At 48.9% G+C, this 15,644-nt stretch overlaps 1 protein-coding gene across 4 annotated transcripts in view; it reads right to left on the reverse strand.

Annotated features, from left to right (window-relative positions):
• Positions 1-15,644, reverse strand: part of HIP1 (huntingtin interacting protein 1) — a 133,538-nt gene that overhangs the window by 31,848 nt on the left and 86,046 nt on the right. For all 4 annotated transcript variants that reach the window (XM_018040547.1, XM_018040546.1, XM_018040548.1 and 1 more), the window contains exons 3-7: positions 10,909-11,051; positions 10,613-10,669; positions 5,955-6,035; positions 1,228-1,304; positions 747-808 (exon numbers count right to left, since the gene is read on the reverse strand). In XM_018040547.1, coding sequence (XP_017896036.1) covers positions 747-808; positions 1,228-1,304; positions 5,955-6,035; positions 10,613-10,669; positions 10,909-11,051 — 420 coding nt within the window. The remainder of the gene's footprint in view (positions 1-746; positions 809-1,227; positions 1,305-5,954; positions 6,036-10,612; positions 10,670-10,908; positions 11,052-15,644) is intronic.

A 15,644-nucleotide genomic window follows, 5' to 3' on the forward strand; every position in this document is an offset into this window, starting at 1 on the left:
AAGAGGTGAATGAGGATGGAGGAGGGTGGGGAAAACCACGAGCATTCAACCATGGAGGAGTGTGTGCAAAGACTCGGGTAGCTCTCTAAAGAACTCTAGCTAATTCACCCCAGACACTTCCAGAGCATTCAGATGGATGTTGACATCAGTTTATGAACTCTGTTCACCTGCTGTTTCTTCACTGCTGTTCATCTAGAAAGCAAGTGTTCTTGAACTTGGCTGCTGAGCACGTGCAATGACAGGCACGGGGCTAGAACAGAGGTGAGCAAGGCCTAGTTCCTGATTTTTGAAGAGGCACTCAACATATATTGCTAATAACCCAAAGGATCAAGGCATATGGAAACAGAGCCAAGTATCATGGAATGCTGGGACAGAAAGAGGGCCAGCCCAGCTGAGCGGCAGACAGGTCTGGGCCAAAGGACTAGCCAGTGCTGGGGCCACAGTCCAGGGACTGTCGGAGAGGCTGGAAGGGTCTTTGGACTCTCGGAGGCCTGGGCTTAGCAGGGAGGCCAATGCAGTGGGGAACTGCAGCCCTTCTGGTCACGTGACTCTGAGAATGCCCTTGGGCTTCAACCTCTGTACCAGGGCCAAGGGCACAGACACGGTGGGGCAGCTCCATCTTCCTGGCCCATGCTGTACAACTTGTACGGAGAGGGGGGCTGGGCTGGCTGTTCCCAGGAGGGAACCAGTCTGGGGGTCAGGTGCTGGCCAGGAAAGCCTGGGCCAGATGGGAGGGAGGGACTCACCAGTTTGGAAGAGGTTAAGTTCACACTCCAGGTAGTCGAACATTTCCACTGTCAGCTGGAAACTGGACCCAAGAGGAAAGAGAGCTTATACTCTACAGCCCAAAAGCACGCACAGGTGTGCACACACAAACACACACACCAGCTCTGAGTCTCAGCACCCACCTAAGTGGATATTAAGGCCGTTGGAAGATCAAGCAGGGCGAATTCAACAGTGACAGAGGTAGAGAAAGAGGGTAGGTTCCACACTGTGTTGGGAGGGCAGAGGGGCACAGAGAAGGGAGGCCTGGAGCGGGAAACACCCTGGAAGGGTTCTGGGTGAGGCACCAGCAGTAAGCGGCCCCAGGGTCAAGTCACTTAGCGGCTCTGTCCCCACCTCGGCCACCGGCCCTGCCCTCAGGTCCTCTGTGACCCTAACTGGAAGTGAGAAGACCTACACAAGCTCCCGTCCCCCTCGGGCCAGGGCGTGAGGACGGCCACTTACAAGTTATTGACGTCACTCTCTCCAGCCTCCTCTAGCTGCCGGTCACTCATGTGAAGGTTGCCTGGGAACCTGGGGTTCTGGGAAGGAGGCAGAGGAAGTCAGAACAGGACACCCCGAGAGCTCTCTCTACAGCCGACATCACACATACCAAGTCCCATTGAGCTCCGGCAGCAACAGGATGGATTCTGCTTGGTGTGGGTGCCTGCATGCTCCGTGGGGAGTACACACACACACAGACACACACACACAGACACACATACACGAAGGTTCCATCCCATCCCTGGGACCCCAGGGAGGGCCCCACCCCCACAGCCTGTACCACGGACTTCGTCTCCCTGGGGCAAGGACACCCAGCGCGTGACTGCCGGCGGTCCTCAACCAGACACCCACACCAGGCAGGCAGTGTAGCCTCTGCTTATCCCCAGTACATTCCGAACCCTATCCGGGCTTCCCGCTGTCCTCTGACCACTTCTGGAAGCTTCTACTGTGAGTTCAGGGCCAGGCAAACCGATTCTCATATTAACTTCAGCAAAATGGAATTAGTAAAAGAAACTTGAAGGTTGGAGAAGATTACAGGAAGCACCCCCGCAGTCAGGGGAGGTTATCTGGGATTATCAGTTGTTGAGTATCTGTAGTCTCTTGTCTTTCTCAGTGTGGTCTGTCCGGAGCGGAGGGAGCACAGAGAGATGGTGGCCAGTCCACCAAGGGGGCTCTAAATTCCAGGCTGAGTTCTTCAGGCTCTGAAGACAGAAATCCTCCACTCGGGCACCTCTGTCTCTGGCTGTAACACCCTCCTGTCCTGAGGCCCACCACCCTGGCTCCTCTGCCTCAGAGACTCAGGCCGGTTGCTTTTTTCTTTTTTAATTGATTTTATTTTTTGGCTGCACCATGCAGCATGTGGTTCCCTGACCAGGAATCGAACCCACATTCCCTGCATTGGAAGCACGGAGTATTAACCACTGGACCAAAGGGAAGTCCCCAAGCCGGTTCCTTTATCGCCCCCTTCTGGCTGTTTACTTCCTCACTGGGTCTGGACATTATGGCACCTACAGCACCTCGCCCTCATCTTTGTTCCTGCCTGTCCTCACACCACAGTGCCGAGAACCCCAGTGAGTCTGGATCGTTGTCCCATGCTCTGTGTCTCAGACCAGCTGCCCTTCTCCCTCGAGAATGACTCACAATTCATCACTATGAAACTGCGCTCTATAGCTCTGAGTGAGTGCCTGCTAAGTCACTTCAGTCGTGTATGAGTCTTTGCGACCCTATGGACTATAGCCCTCCAGGCTCCTCTGTCCATGGGATTCTCCATAGCAAGGTTGCTATGCACCTCCTCCAGGGGATCTTCCCTACCCAGGGGTCATACCCATGTCTTCCGAGGCTCCTGCACTACAGGGGGATTCCTTACCACTGAGCCAGCGGGGAAGCCTGCTCTCTAGCTCCACTGCCCCTTAACAGCCCTTGTTGAGGCTTCCTTGATGGCTCAGATGGTAAAAAAAATCAGCCTGTAATGCAGGAGACCCGGGTTCAATCCCTGCATCAGAAAGATTGCCTGGAGGAGGAAATGGCAACCCACTCCAGTATTCTTGCCTGAAGAATTCCAAGGACAGAGGAGCCTGGTGGGCTACAGTCCATGGGGTGGCAAAGAGTCAGACACGACTGAGCAACTAACAGTCCTTGCTACTGGCCCATCGGTTCCCCTTTCCATCAATGACTGCCCGACTCTGCACCTGGTACCCAGATCCCACGCCATCACCCTCGGCACCTTATCACGTCAGGCGCTCACTTTCTTGTATCAAAACTCGGCATCCTGCTTCCCACTCCCTTCCCTGCTTCAAAGGTACCCACCTGCCCTGCCCTTCCTCCAGCTTCAAAGAGGAGTCGACACCTTCCTGACTCAGGATCAGCCCCTCCCTGCGTGCTACTGAACCAATCTAGTTTCTGGTTCCATCTCTCGCTCATCCCGACAAATCCTGCTTGAGCTCCTGTTACAGGCCAGATGCTGGGCCACACACGGGACAAGGGAGACACGTACCCCTGCTCTTGGCCCTCCGGGAACCCACAGTGCTGAGCGCCCATGGCTCTACCTGCCTCCATAAGCTCCTGCCCGCATCCCGCGCTCCAGGTCTTTCCCACGGCCCCACATCTTCCTCCAGTTGTTGTCCCCGCCTCTCCTCCCTTTCCCGCCAATCTTCAGGAAGTCCCTGACCCTGGTCTGTCCCAGAGATAACTGTCTAAATCTGGCTCTCCCCATCTTTCACACCGACAGCCCAGCCCAAGTCATCCTCCACACTGAATGGATGACCTCACACACCAGCCCAGGCACCTGTCGCTCTCCACCCTGCCTGCTTCTCGTACTAACGTGGGTCTCCTGATAATGCCACGTGGACGCCAGAGTGTCCTGGGCCTCCTGCCCTTATGTCTTCAGCTGATCCACTGCCAGGAACACCCATCCTGCCCTTCCTCATTGCCCCTTCCTCTCTACCTGCTAAGTGGCAGCCTGGGGTCTGCAGAAGGGGGAAAAAGTACTCCACAGCAGGCAGAGAGAGATGGGAACGGTGGAACCAGAGGGCAAACCGTGGTTCAAGTGACATATCCCATTCAATACCCTCTCTTTATGATGTGACCCAGATATTCCACCTGGAGTGATGACAGTCCCCTCCCTGTGACTCTAGGAACCTCTGTGATGGCCTCCACCAGCACAGGATGGTGGGAGGGACACTGTGACTTCAGAGGCTGGGTCATCTAAATGAACTCTACCTGTTCTCGTGGCCAACTCACCAGGCTGCAAGGAAGCCCTGACTAGTGCTGAGACTTCGTGAAGAGATGCCAGGCCAGCCCCCCGCCGTTTCAGCTCCAGCTGGCATCTGACTGCAACTGCATGGGAAACCTCCAGCCAGAACTGCTGGCCAAGCCTTTGCGGAACCCCAGACCAAGAGAATGTCAGAGATAACAAAAGACTGCTGTTGTTTTAAGTCATTAAGCTCTGGGGTGATGTGTATCCAGCACAGGTAACTGTAATGCCCTAAGGCTGAGCTCAAGTGTCACCACCTCCTAGAAGCCCACCTGGTTGCCTGAACCTGGGCAAGACACCCCACGACTCACTTCTGCGGGCCCTCCTTTTTCTCTCCCAACCAGACTGCGACTCCCAAAGGCAGCAGCAAAGTCTATCCCTCTTTTTCTCTCCAGAACCTCACCTCGCCCTAGTCCAGAGTCAACCCTCAGTGAAACACCAGGGGAGTAAAAGTGGTCGCTGAGGACAGCATGAGCTTCTAATCAACCTGGCCAAGGTTAGAATCCCACCTCACCACTGAGGAGCTTTCTGACTAAGGTCCTTAAGGGGCCCAGCCACTGTCTGAGTTTCACTTTCCTAGGATATGATTGTACATGTTTATAGGGCTGTTGTGAAGATTAAATGATATTCAAAAAGGTTGAATCAACTTGGATGGTTTTCATGAATCAAAGATACCCCTTGAGTATATAAAAGATACTGGAGATAAACAGACTAAGTTATGGTATTTCTTCTTAGGTTTCCTCCTTTCTCTATTTCCACTGCCAGCTCCCTAATTCAGGCCACTTCTCCTCCCACCTGGCGGGCCGTTCTTCCTTACTTCCTATTGCCATCATGCCCACCCTTCAAGGATCACATCAAGCCCCACCCCTCCCATCTTTTCAAAACATCCCTGGCACCTTTCTGCAGGCACACACCTGGCACTATTATACAGCTACTGCAAGTGTGTAAGCTTCTCTCCCCAATGGATCTGTGACCTCCTAAAGAGCAGACCCTTTCTCCTTATCCTTATCTGCCACTTGGCACACACTTTTATATGCATTAGGTATGTAAGAAATACTAACTAAAGTCATATCTTGAGCAGAAAGTGCTGTGTGGACACTTATTGTATGAATGGAAGGAGTTATTTCTATTACCAGTCAAGTGAGTGCTTCTGAAATATTTTCATAAGGCCACCTGGTGGATCAGGCTTCCCAGGTGGCGCTAGTGGTAAAGAATCCACCTGCCAGTGCAGGGGACACAAGAGATGCGGGTTTGATCCCGGGGTTGGGAAGATCCCCTGGAGTAGGAAATAACAACCCACTCCAGTATTCTTGCCTGGAGAATCCCTGGACCGAGGAGCCTGGCGGGCTAGTCCATAGAGTCACGAAGAGTTGGACGTGACTTAGCGAATGAACGCACTTGGTGGATCAAGTTTCTCTCTTTGCAAGATTTGGAACAAAAGGTGCAGAGGAACCGGGCCAAAATCCCAGGCCACATCCCACTGACTGCGGTCACTCTATAAAATGTTTCCTCTCACACAGCTGGGATACGGTGTGAACATTCCCTGAGAAGCCAGGCTGTCCTATTACCTGGAAAACCTGACAATTAGCGTGGCCAGGGGGGACTTCCCTGGTGGTCCACTGGTTGAGAATCTGCCTTCCAATGCAGAGGACACAGGTTCGATCCCTGGTCAGGGAACTAATATCCCAAATGTCTTGTGGCAACGACACCCACGTGCTGCAAACGCTGAGCCCACGTGCTCTAGGGCCTGTGCTCCACAAGAGAAGTGCTTGTGCCTCAAAGAGAGAAGCTGCTGCTGCAAGCAAGACCCAGCACGGCGGAAAAACAAACCAAAAAAGCCCAGCCAGGTGTGAGGAGACGGGACAGCCCCGGGCGGGGGCGGCGTGGTCTGTGAGGGGCGGCTGGCAGGGCCGGCAGAATTGCTGAAAAGACTCACTTTGGTGTGGTACTCCATCTTCGTTCTCAGCAGTTTGAGGTAGATGCTGCAAAGCTGCCCATACCCTTCACTCAGGTGGCCCTTTGACGAAGAGGAAAGAAAGCAGGCTGTCAGCACTGAGAACTTCAGGTTGAAAGACTGACAGCTGGGATGTCTTTTTAAAAGAATATATTTTGTTTTCCCCTGAGTATGAAAATAACATATATCCCCTGTTGAAAATTTGGAAAATATAAAAAAGGACACTGCAAGCAAGTCATCTTCAGCCTGACCACCAGAGACCATCATGGGAAAATGCACAAGGGTCGAAAAGTGAAAGATGAACGGATCAGAGACTGAAGTGTAAAATACAAAACTAAAACTCCTAGAAGGCCACAGAGGAGAAAACCTGGATGACCTTGAGTGTGGCAAAGGCTCTTTAGACATAACACCAAAGACACAAACCACGAAAGAAATAATTGATACGTTGGGCTTCATTAAAATTAAAAACTTCTGCTCTACAAAAGACATTGTCAAGAGAATGAGAAGATAAGCCGTGGACTGGGAGAAAATATTTGCAAAGGACGTATCTCATAAAAGACACTTATCTAAAATGTACAAATATACCCTTAAAACTCAACAATAAAAAGCCAAACAATTCAACTAAAAAAATGGACCTAAGTCTGAAAATTCAGACTACATACTATGTGATTTCAACTATATGGAATCTGGAAAAGGTAAAATTATAGAGCTATTCCATGGACCATAAGGAAGACTGAGAGCTGAAGAATTGATGCTTTTGAACTGTGGTGTTGGAGAAGACTCGAGAGTCCCTTGGACTGCAAGGAGATCCAACCAGTCCATCCGAAAGGAAATCAGTCCTGAATATTCGTTGGAAGCACTGATGCTGAAGCTGAAGCTCTAATACTTTGGCCACCTAATACGAAGAACTAACTCACTGGAAAAGACCCTGATGCTGGGAAGGATTGAGGTTAGGAGGAGAAGTGGGTGACAGAGGATGAGATGGTTGGATGGCCTCACCTACTTGATGGACATGAGTTTGAGTAAGCTCTGGGAGTTAGTGATGGACAGGGAAGCTTGGCGTGCTGCAGTCCATGGGGTCGAAAAGAGTCGGACATGACTGAGCCACTGAACTGAACTGACTCCATTAACGGAGGAGCCTGGGGGGCTACAGTCCAAGGGGTCACGGAGTTGGATAAGACTTAGCGACTAAACAGTAACAACAAGGACTGTACAACAACCACGAGTGAACTGTACTATAAACTATAGACTTTGGCGATTATGATGGATGTGTCAGCAGCTAATACACCACTGTGGTGGAGGATGCTGATAACAGAGGAGATTATACGCATGTTTGGATTCTGGGTACATGGAAAAATCTCTGTACTTCCCATTCAATTTTTCAGTGAACCTAAAACTGCTTTCTGTAGTCCATGGAGTCTCAAAGCTGCTTCGAAAAAAAAGGAAAAGAGGCTTCTAAGTTCAGAAAGTCTTAGTCAAATGGAAGAGACAGACAACACAGAAGAATTATATTTTGGATAAGGCAGGGGGGCTAGGTACCTGGGTTGACCTCCCCCAGTGAAAACGACTAACAATATTGAGTGAGACATTAAAAACACTTTGAAGGTATTAATGAACTAGCAAGAGATTAAGGAATCTTCAGGCCAGGAACTGAGGAATTCAGATATTCAGAAAGCAAATGGCTTGATGGGGTCAAAATGGGGGCGGGGGCAGGGGCAGGGGTGGGGGGGTGGGGAGATACTTTCTCATACCAAGTGAACCTGAGTTTTGGTTTTCTGAGTCTCCAGGGCCAGGGCCGGAGGCAGGGCTCTCACCTGCCCAAGTTAAAGAGTCTAGTGGAAGAGCCGCCTGCCTTCCTGGTGCAGGGGAATTAAGGGTAAATTGGAAATAACACACATGTACTTCTGTGCTGAAGGAGTCCCCCCGAGGACTGAAGAGAAAATCCACTGCCTTAAACCACTGTTGTGATCAGAGGGAGGGAAAAACTACTTCCAAGAACTGAACCGTGAGCCAGTTATCAAGGGGATCTGCTCAGAATTCATAGAACTTTGAAGCTGCGAATTTAATTTAGAGTGATCTCAATGGACGCAAATGCCAATTCTCTCTGGAGGAACCTGCCTTTGTTAGAATTCAAAGAATTCCCACCAAAAAAAAAAAAATGTCCAGGAAAATGAGCAATTCACAGTAGAAAAATAACTAAGCACAAAAAGAAACCACAGAGCATGAGCAAAATCCACCAAAACAACAGATGGCGGAAACAGATCTCTAAGGCCTTTAAATACTGGAAGTATAAAAAGTGATATATGAAGTCATATATTTAATAAGCCCAAATAAATTAGAGACTTTTAAAATATATGCAGGGCACAATAAATTATAAAGAATGCCAAGCAGATCTGAAAACAAAACAAAACCTATAATTCCAAGAAATGAGAACTATACTAAAATCGAAAACCTTATGGAGAGGTTTAGCAACAGATTAGACCTTGTTGAAGGGGGAATAAGTGAAATGAACACTAGATCTACTGAAATTATCCAGAATGCAGTACAGAGACAAACAGGGAGAAAAAAAAAAAAAGTGAAATAGTGGTTTAAAGGTGCGGGGAATAGAGTGAGAAAGTTGAAAATACTGCTAACCAGAGTCTCAGAGGAAAAGACAGAATGAGGCAAAGGCAATATTTGAAAAGACAATGAGGACTTTTCAAAACTAATAAAAGATAATAGAGATTTAGGAAGTCCAGAGAATCTGAACTAAATTCACACCTAGATACATAATAAGAACTTAAAAACAGGAAAAGAAAAATACAGATTAGCTTCAAAGAATAATAATGAGCCTAACAGCAGACTTCATAGGAATGAAGGAAGCCATAAGCCAGTGGAAGGGTATCTTGACGGATATCTTCCATGTGCTAAAAGAAAAGAACTATCATCCCAGAATTCTAAGGTCAGGGAAAATATCTCCCGTGAATGAGAGTGAAAGACATTCTCCATCAGGCAAAAGTGGTTGTTTCCCACCAGCAGACTCTCAAGATCCCAAACGCATGCTCTGAGATGTAACGGGAAATGAAGAGCACCAGATACAACAATTAAAATAAAACATAGGGTCTAAAAACAACCAAAATTAAAATCTATGACAACAGCATACGAGGGAACGAAGGGTGTTAACATATTCTAAGGTCTTTGTGCTATACGGGAAACAAAGACATGAATTTTAGACAAGGATAACATAAGCATACCCTTTTCATTTTTAGATTATCAACAGATTAAAAAAATAAAAAACACCTCTGCTTTTACTTTTGTATCTTCCCACTAGTAATGAGGGGGAAAGTGAATGAGAAAGAAAATACCCAATTAATCCAAAAGAAGGTAAACAACGAGAGAAATAGAAACAAACCGGACAGGACAAAGAGCATAAAGTAAGACGGGAGATACAAGTCTAAAGATACTATCCATTATAAGAAACGTAAGCCGAGTAAAAGCCCAGTTAAAAGACAAAGACTGCCTCTTGAATTTTTAAAGAATTCAACTAAATGCTATTGACAAATATATTTCCAAGACAAAAGATTACAGAAAAGTCAGTCAGTCATGATGTAGTACGTCTGAAACTAATATTATAAACCAATTTTTCAATTAAAGAAAAACTGACCATAAACTAGCTCATACAGCAAGGCTCAAAACACTTTGAAACATCAATAAGATATTGATTCTCTAGCCACAATGCAATACACATACATGTAAAAAATATTTAAAATATAAAAAGTTATAAGTAAAAGGATGAAAAAAGATATACCAGATAAATTCTGCAAAAAGGAAAAAGCCCTTAGCTTTTCATGTTACAGCAATGTAACAAAACTCTCTAGCATACAGTTGGGAGATTTGGGGATAAACCTCTGCTCTGTTCAGGTTCACTAGTCTTAATGACTTAGGAAAAGCTGCTTCCTCTCTCTGCGTCTGTATTTCTCATCTATAATGGGTAGATTGGACTACATAATTGCTAACATTTTGTGAGTGCAGACAGATACAGGTAAGAATTTTAAGGAAAGGGCTAACATAGCAGTTCTTATCCAGTGGGACAAAAAGACACATCAGCGTCCACTGGGGAGATTCTACAGAGAGCAGGTCACCTCCCGTTGTTACACACACTCCTTGAATCTAGAGGGATTCTGGTATGTATACCAAAACACTCTTTTCAACGCATTCAGACCTTGCCACCTACCTCCTCCCTCTTCCTAAGGCACCGAGAATCCCTAACCAGGAAAGGAAAACCACTGGCATTTAGATTGGGAATGCCAGTTCTCAAGGTGCTATGACCCCCATGGGACCAGGGGAAGGAAAGAAATAGGAACTATGACTGTTACTGCCAAGGGATCCCAGTGCCCGGAGACCACTGGGACACGAGCTTCCACTGGCAGGAGAAACTCCCTGGCCCTGGAACCTCCCAACAGTTTCCAGGGACTCCAGGTAAGACTATGAATATCCTGGTTCCATGTGGGGGCATCCCCGAACCCCTCCCTGAGGCTTGTGAGGGAAGTCTGAAACAAGGTGAAAGAGACGACTTTGTTCCATCCCACACTCCTTGATCTGTGGCCTCTGGGGAAGGACGAGGCAGTGCAGGCAGCCCCGAGGAGCGGGTTCAGACTCACCCACATCCGGCTCATGTCGCTCAGTTCGCTTTTGTATCTCAGAGAGTCCTTGAGAACCTGGAGAGGCAAGACGAGGAGAGGAGAAAGAGGCTGGTGAAAGGAGGGTCTGGGGTGGGGCAGAGAAGGGGATGCGAGAGATGCACCCATCCATGAAACTGGTACCCAGAAGGCCAGGAGATGGGGGCAGCTGCCATCCCGTGCCGGAGTGGACACTGGCCCCTGTGACTCAGGCACCTGCACTTTCCCCACGTGGGTCCCAGGCTCCCCGCCCGTCCTCCGCAGCCCCAGGCACTCACGTTTGGGTGTCCATCCCGGAGGAGTTTGTGGAACACGTGGCAGAACTTCCAGCAGAGCACTGCGTTGCTGGACAGCGGCAGCCGGTTGACAACAGACCAAAAGGTCTGCGCTCCCTTCTCGTGGTGGGTGCCCAGTATGCACGGTGAGGGAGGGTCATGGAAAACAAAGGCACGGATGGGGCCTGCCTGGGCACCAACCCTGGATGGGGCCGGCAGCAGGCAGCCACGGGGGTGGTGCCTTATTCATGGTGCACTATCCAGCAGGGGGCGCCGCTTGTAACAAAGGCACTACGGATCTGGGTAGGTATCTTGGCAATTTTTTGACGGATGGCAAAAAGGCACCTTATTCTAATAAAATTCATTTTATTAGATGATTTCCCCAGAGATGGCAGTCTCTTGGGAGGAGTGACTTTTTCTAATTTGCAAAGTAAGTTCTGGGCCAGCAGTGGTCCTGGCTGACCTTTCGTGGGAAGGTGCTTTGATTGGAATTAGGGCTTTGCTGTGGGAAGGGAGACTCTGCCCTTTAGATTTGCTGAGTTCGTGATGGGGCCTGTGAGGGGGACATAACTGCAATTAATATCTTACCAACACAATATGGCTTCTCAAAATTCCCTCGTATCCACTACTCAAAAGCAAGGGCGTGCTTCAGTTCTTCAAGGGCCCTCTGCTGACACCTTGGTTCCTCTTCCAAGTAGCACCTGATTCCTCTCCTAAGAGCCACTCTGCTCTTACCCTGAAAGCGCCAGTCTTTATTTAAAATGTATTAATATTTTCTCTAAATTTAAAATGACCCTTGGGACTTCCTTGGCACTCCAGGGGTTAAGACTATGTGCATCACTGTAGGGGGCACTGGTTTGATCCCTGGTCAAGGAACTAAGATACTATATGCCTTGTGGCACAGCAAAAAAAAACCAAAAACGACTCTTTCACTCCGCATCTTCTAAAAATCTTCCTGGCCTCGTTCAGGGGTGCCGTCATCTTCTAACACCTTAAATTCCCTGTGTGTGGAATTCTGCCCCCAGATCCAATTTCAAACCTACCTGCCATCCATGGACCACCTGCCACGGTTTGAGTTTAATAAATGTCCTTCTGGCCTTGAGTGATTTTAACAGACCTCCAGGCCTCTGTAATTAGGGAACCCTTTTGGAGGAAAGTAGAGGATTTCCATGTTTCTTTTGTGATGGAAGCTTGTACAGGCCTCACACACCCAGTATCTGGGCATCATCAACCCCAAGTACAAATCCTGTCTTGAGCTTCCCAGGTGGAAGCTAGTGATAAAAAACCCACTGTCAATGCAAGAGACGTAAGAGATGCAGGAAGATCCCCTGGAGCAGGGCATGGCAACCCACTCCAGTATTCTTGCCTGAAGCATTCCGCGGACAGAGGAGCCTGGTGGGCTAGAGTCCATGGGATCGCACAGACTCAGACACGACTGAGGCGACTTAGCACAGCACAGCACATTCAGGCTCTAGTAAGAGGCACCATTTAGGAAAGACTTGCCTCAGGTTAGAAACTATGGGACTTACCCAAAACACATGCTACTTTGCTTCTGAGCTGGAAGGTGTGGTAAAATTCCCTCCTGGGACTGACATTTGTATTTTGAGAAGGGTCACCTTGAACACACAATTCTGGGTCTGGAAGCTGAAATCACCCTTTAAAAAAGTTTTTTTTGGCTTCCCTAGTGGCTCAGTTGGCACTGAGAAGGCAATGGCACCCTACTCCAGTCCTCTTCCCTGGAAAATCCCATGGACAGAAGAGCCTAATAGGCTGCAGTCCATAGGGTCGCAAAGAGTCAGACATGACTGAGCAACTTCACTTTCACTTTTCACTTTCATGCATTGGAGAAGGAAAATGGCAACCCACTCCAGTGTTCTTGCCTGGAGAATCCCAGGGACGGGGGAGCCTGGTGGGCTGCCGTCTGTGGGGTCACACAGAGTCAGACACGACTGAAGCGACTTAGCAGCGGCAGCAGCAGCTCAGTGGTAAAGAACCCGCCTGTCAATGCATGAGACGCGGGTTCGATCCCTGATCCAGGAAGATCCCACATGCCTCAAAGCAGCTAAGCCCGTCCGCCACAACTATTGAGCCTGAGCCTTAGAGCCAGGGAGCTCCACCTACTGAGCCCACATGCCTAGAGCCCGTGCTCCCCAAGAAGCAGCCACTGCAATGAGAAGCACGTGCACTTCAATGAAGAGCGGCCCCCGCCTGCCATGATCGGAGAAAAGCCCAAGCAGCTGCAAAGACCCAGCACAGCCAAAAATAAACACATAAATGATATTAAAAAATTCTTTTTTAATTTGCTTATTTGGTTGTGTTGGGTCTCAGTTGCGGCTTGTGCGATCTAGTTCCCTGACCAGGGCTTGAACCTGGGCCTCCTGCATTGAGAGCATGGAGCGTTAGCCACTAGATCACCAGGGAAGTCCCCAGCCTTCATTCTTATAGACTGATTTCTGAAATAACTTACAGTTTCACCTCAAGCACAGCCCCTGTGGACTAGAAGGAAGCCAAGAGGAGAGACAGACAGTCCCCTACCCTCTCTTGAGATGACTTCTCAAGGCAGACTGTGGCCCCTTTGCTGTGCTTAGTCACTCAGTCATGTCTGACTCTGCGACCCCATGGACTGTAGCTCATCAGGTTCTGTCCGTGGGATTCTCCAGGTAAGAATACTGGAGTGGGTAGCCATTCCCTCCTCCAGGTGATCTTCCCAACCCATGGATCGAACCCAGGTCTCCTGCATTGAAGGCGGATTCTTTACCATCTGAGCCACCAGGGAAGCCCTTTACCCAAGAGCAATCTGTCTAAACAGGAGCCAGGGCAGGCATGGAGCTGGCAGCACACGCCGGCGTGGAAAGGGGCAAGCAGACCCCTGTCTTTAATTTTAAAAGCATCTTAATGCATCCAGTTCATGTCAGGCACTCAGCAATACAAAGAAAAATAAGACCCACTCCCCAGCTCTCCAGGAGTGGACACCACAGTCGGGGATGCCAAGCTGTTCACCTGTCAGGCACCCGGGATAAACGGCTTCTAAATGAAGCCAGGCTTCCCAACGCTTATTTAGCTGGTAATGCGCGGAGATGATGCTCTACAGATGTACTGATAGAGTGCGCACTGTGGCAGCACTCATAGGAAAATTGCAACGATACAGAGAAGACTAGCATGGACCCCGCACGAGGATGGCAGGCCAATTCATTTAGCTTCCATATGTTTGGGTGGACTGAGAGACTGGCATACAGAGTGAAATAAGTCACACAAAAAACCAAATACTGTATAAAACCGCTTGTATGTGGAATCTAGAAAAGTGATACAGAGGTGCTTATTTGCCAAGTGGAAATAAGACACAAACCTAGAGAACAGACGTGTGAACACAGGACAGGGGGCATGAGGGAGTGGAATGAATCGGGAGATGGGGGCTGACGTATACACACAACTATGCGTCAGATGACTAATGAGAGCCCACTGCACAGCACGGGTAACTCCACTCAAAGTTCTGTGGTGACCTAAGTGGGCAGGAAACGCAAAAAAGCTAAAGCTGTACGTATACATACAGTTGATTCTTTGGCCACCTGATGCAAACACTTTGGCTACCTGATTCAAAAAACTGACTCACTGGAAAAGATCTTGATGCTGGGAAAGATTGAAGGCGGGTGGAGAAGGGGATGACAGAGGATGAGATGATCAGATGGCATCATCGACTCGACGGACACGAGTTTGAGTAAGCTCTGGCAGAAGGTGATGGACAGTGAAGCCTAGCGTGCTGCCGTCCATGGGGTCACAGAGTCAGACAGGACTGAGCAGCTGAACTGAACAGCTGATTCACTTTGCTGTACAGCAGAAACAAACATAACTATATAAAGCAGCTATACTCCAATTAAAAAAAAAAGTACCTATAAAGAATAAATGTTCTGTGAGATCTTTAGGCTTTAAAACTCTGTGTGGAGGGAATCTTTTCAACATTTATTCACCCCTTAGCAACTGGGAGGCAGAGAGACTCCCCAAAAGAGCTGAAATGTTAGCTTCTGGAAGCTTCTTTGGCCAACACTCTCATTTGACAGACAAGGGAGTTAAGGGTTGCAGAGGCCTCACTGGGCCCATTCAACGTCCCAGAGCAAGTCAGAGAGCTCCAGTGATGGGATTCCGGGAGATGCCTCCAGGTCCCTTCCATCGCCCCAGGGTGCCTCCCTGGCAAGGCGTGCCCTGGCCCTCTGTGCTCACACCCCATTCAGAAGGGCACACTGGCCCGGGACAGCTGTCTCTCTCTTACTTCGTATCTCACACCAGACTGACCGATTGGTATTCTTCATAGGGAAGGGTCAGGACTGGATAACTCTCTGAGACAACCAACTGGGACACTAATCTGATTCACGCATTAGTCACTCAGTTGTGTCCAACTCTTTGCAAACCCATGGACTGTAGCCCACCAGGCTCCTCTATCCATGGGATGTCTCAGGCAAGAATAGTGGAGTGGGTTGCTATTTCCTTCTCCAGGGGATCTTCCCAACCCAGGGATCCAACCCTCGTCTACTGTGCCTTCTGCATTGCAGGCAGATTCTTTACCCGCTGAGCTATCTGGGAAGACACTAACAATGAAGGCTTTTCTTGGTTTGGTTTTCTTGACTCAGTAAAGTGACAAGGGAGTAAAAGGGCAAGGTCTGGTGAGGCTCACCGCTGGGCCAGGTTTCTGGGGTACCTGGTAGGGGTTCAACAGCCCCATCTCGCAGCAAAGCCCTAATTCCAAC

This window comes from Capra hircus, chromosome 25, assembly GCF_001704415.2.
Source record: "Capra hircus breed San Clemente chromosome 25, ASM170441v1, whole genome shotgun sequence".
NCBI classification, from domain to species: Eukaryota; Metazoa; Chordata; class Mammalia; order Artiodactyla; family Bovidae; genus Capra; species Capra hircus.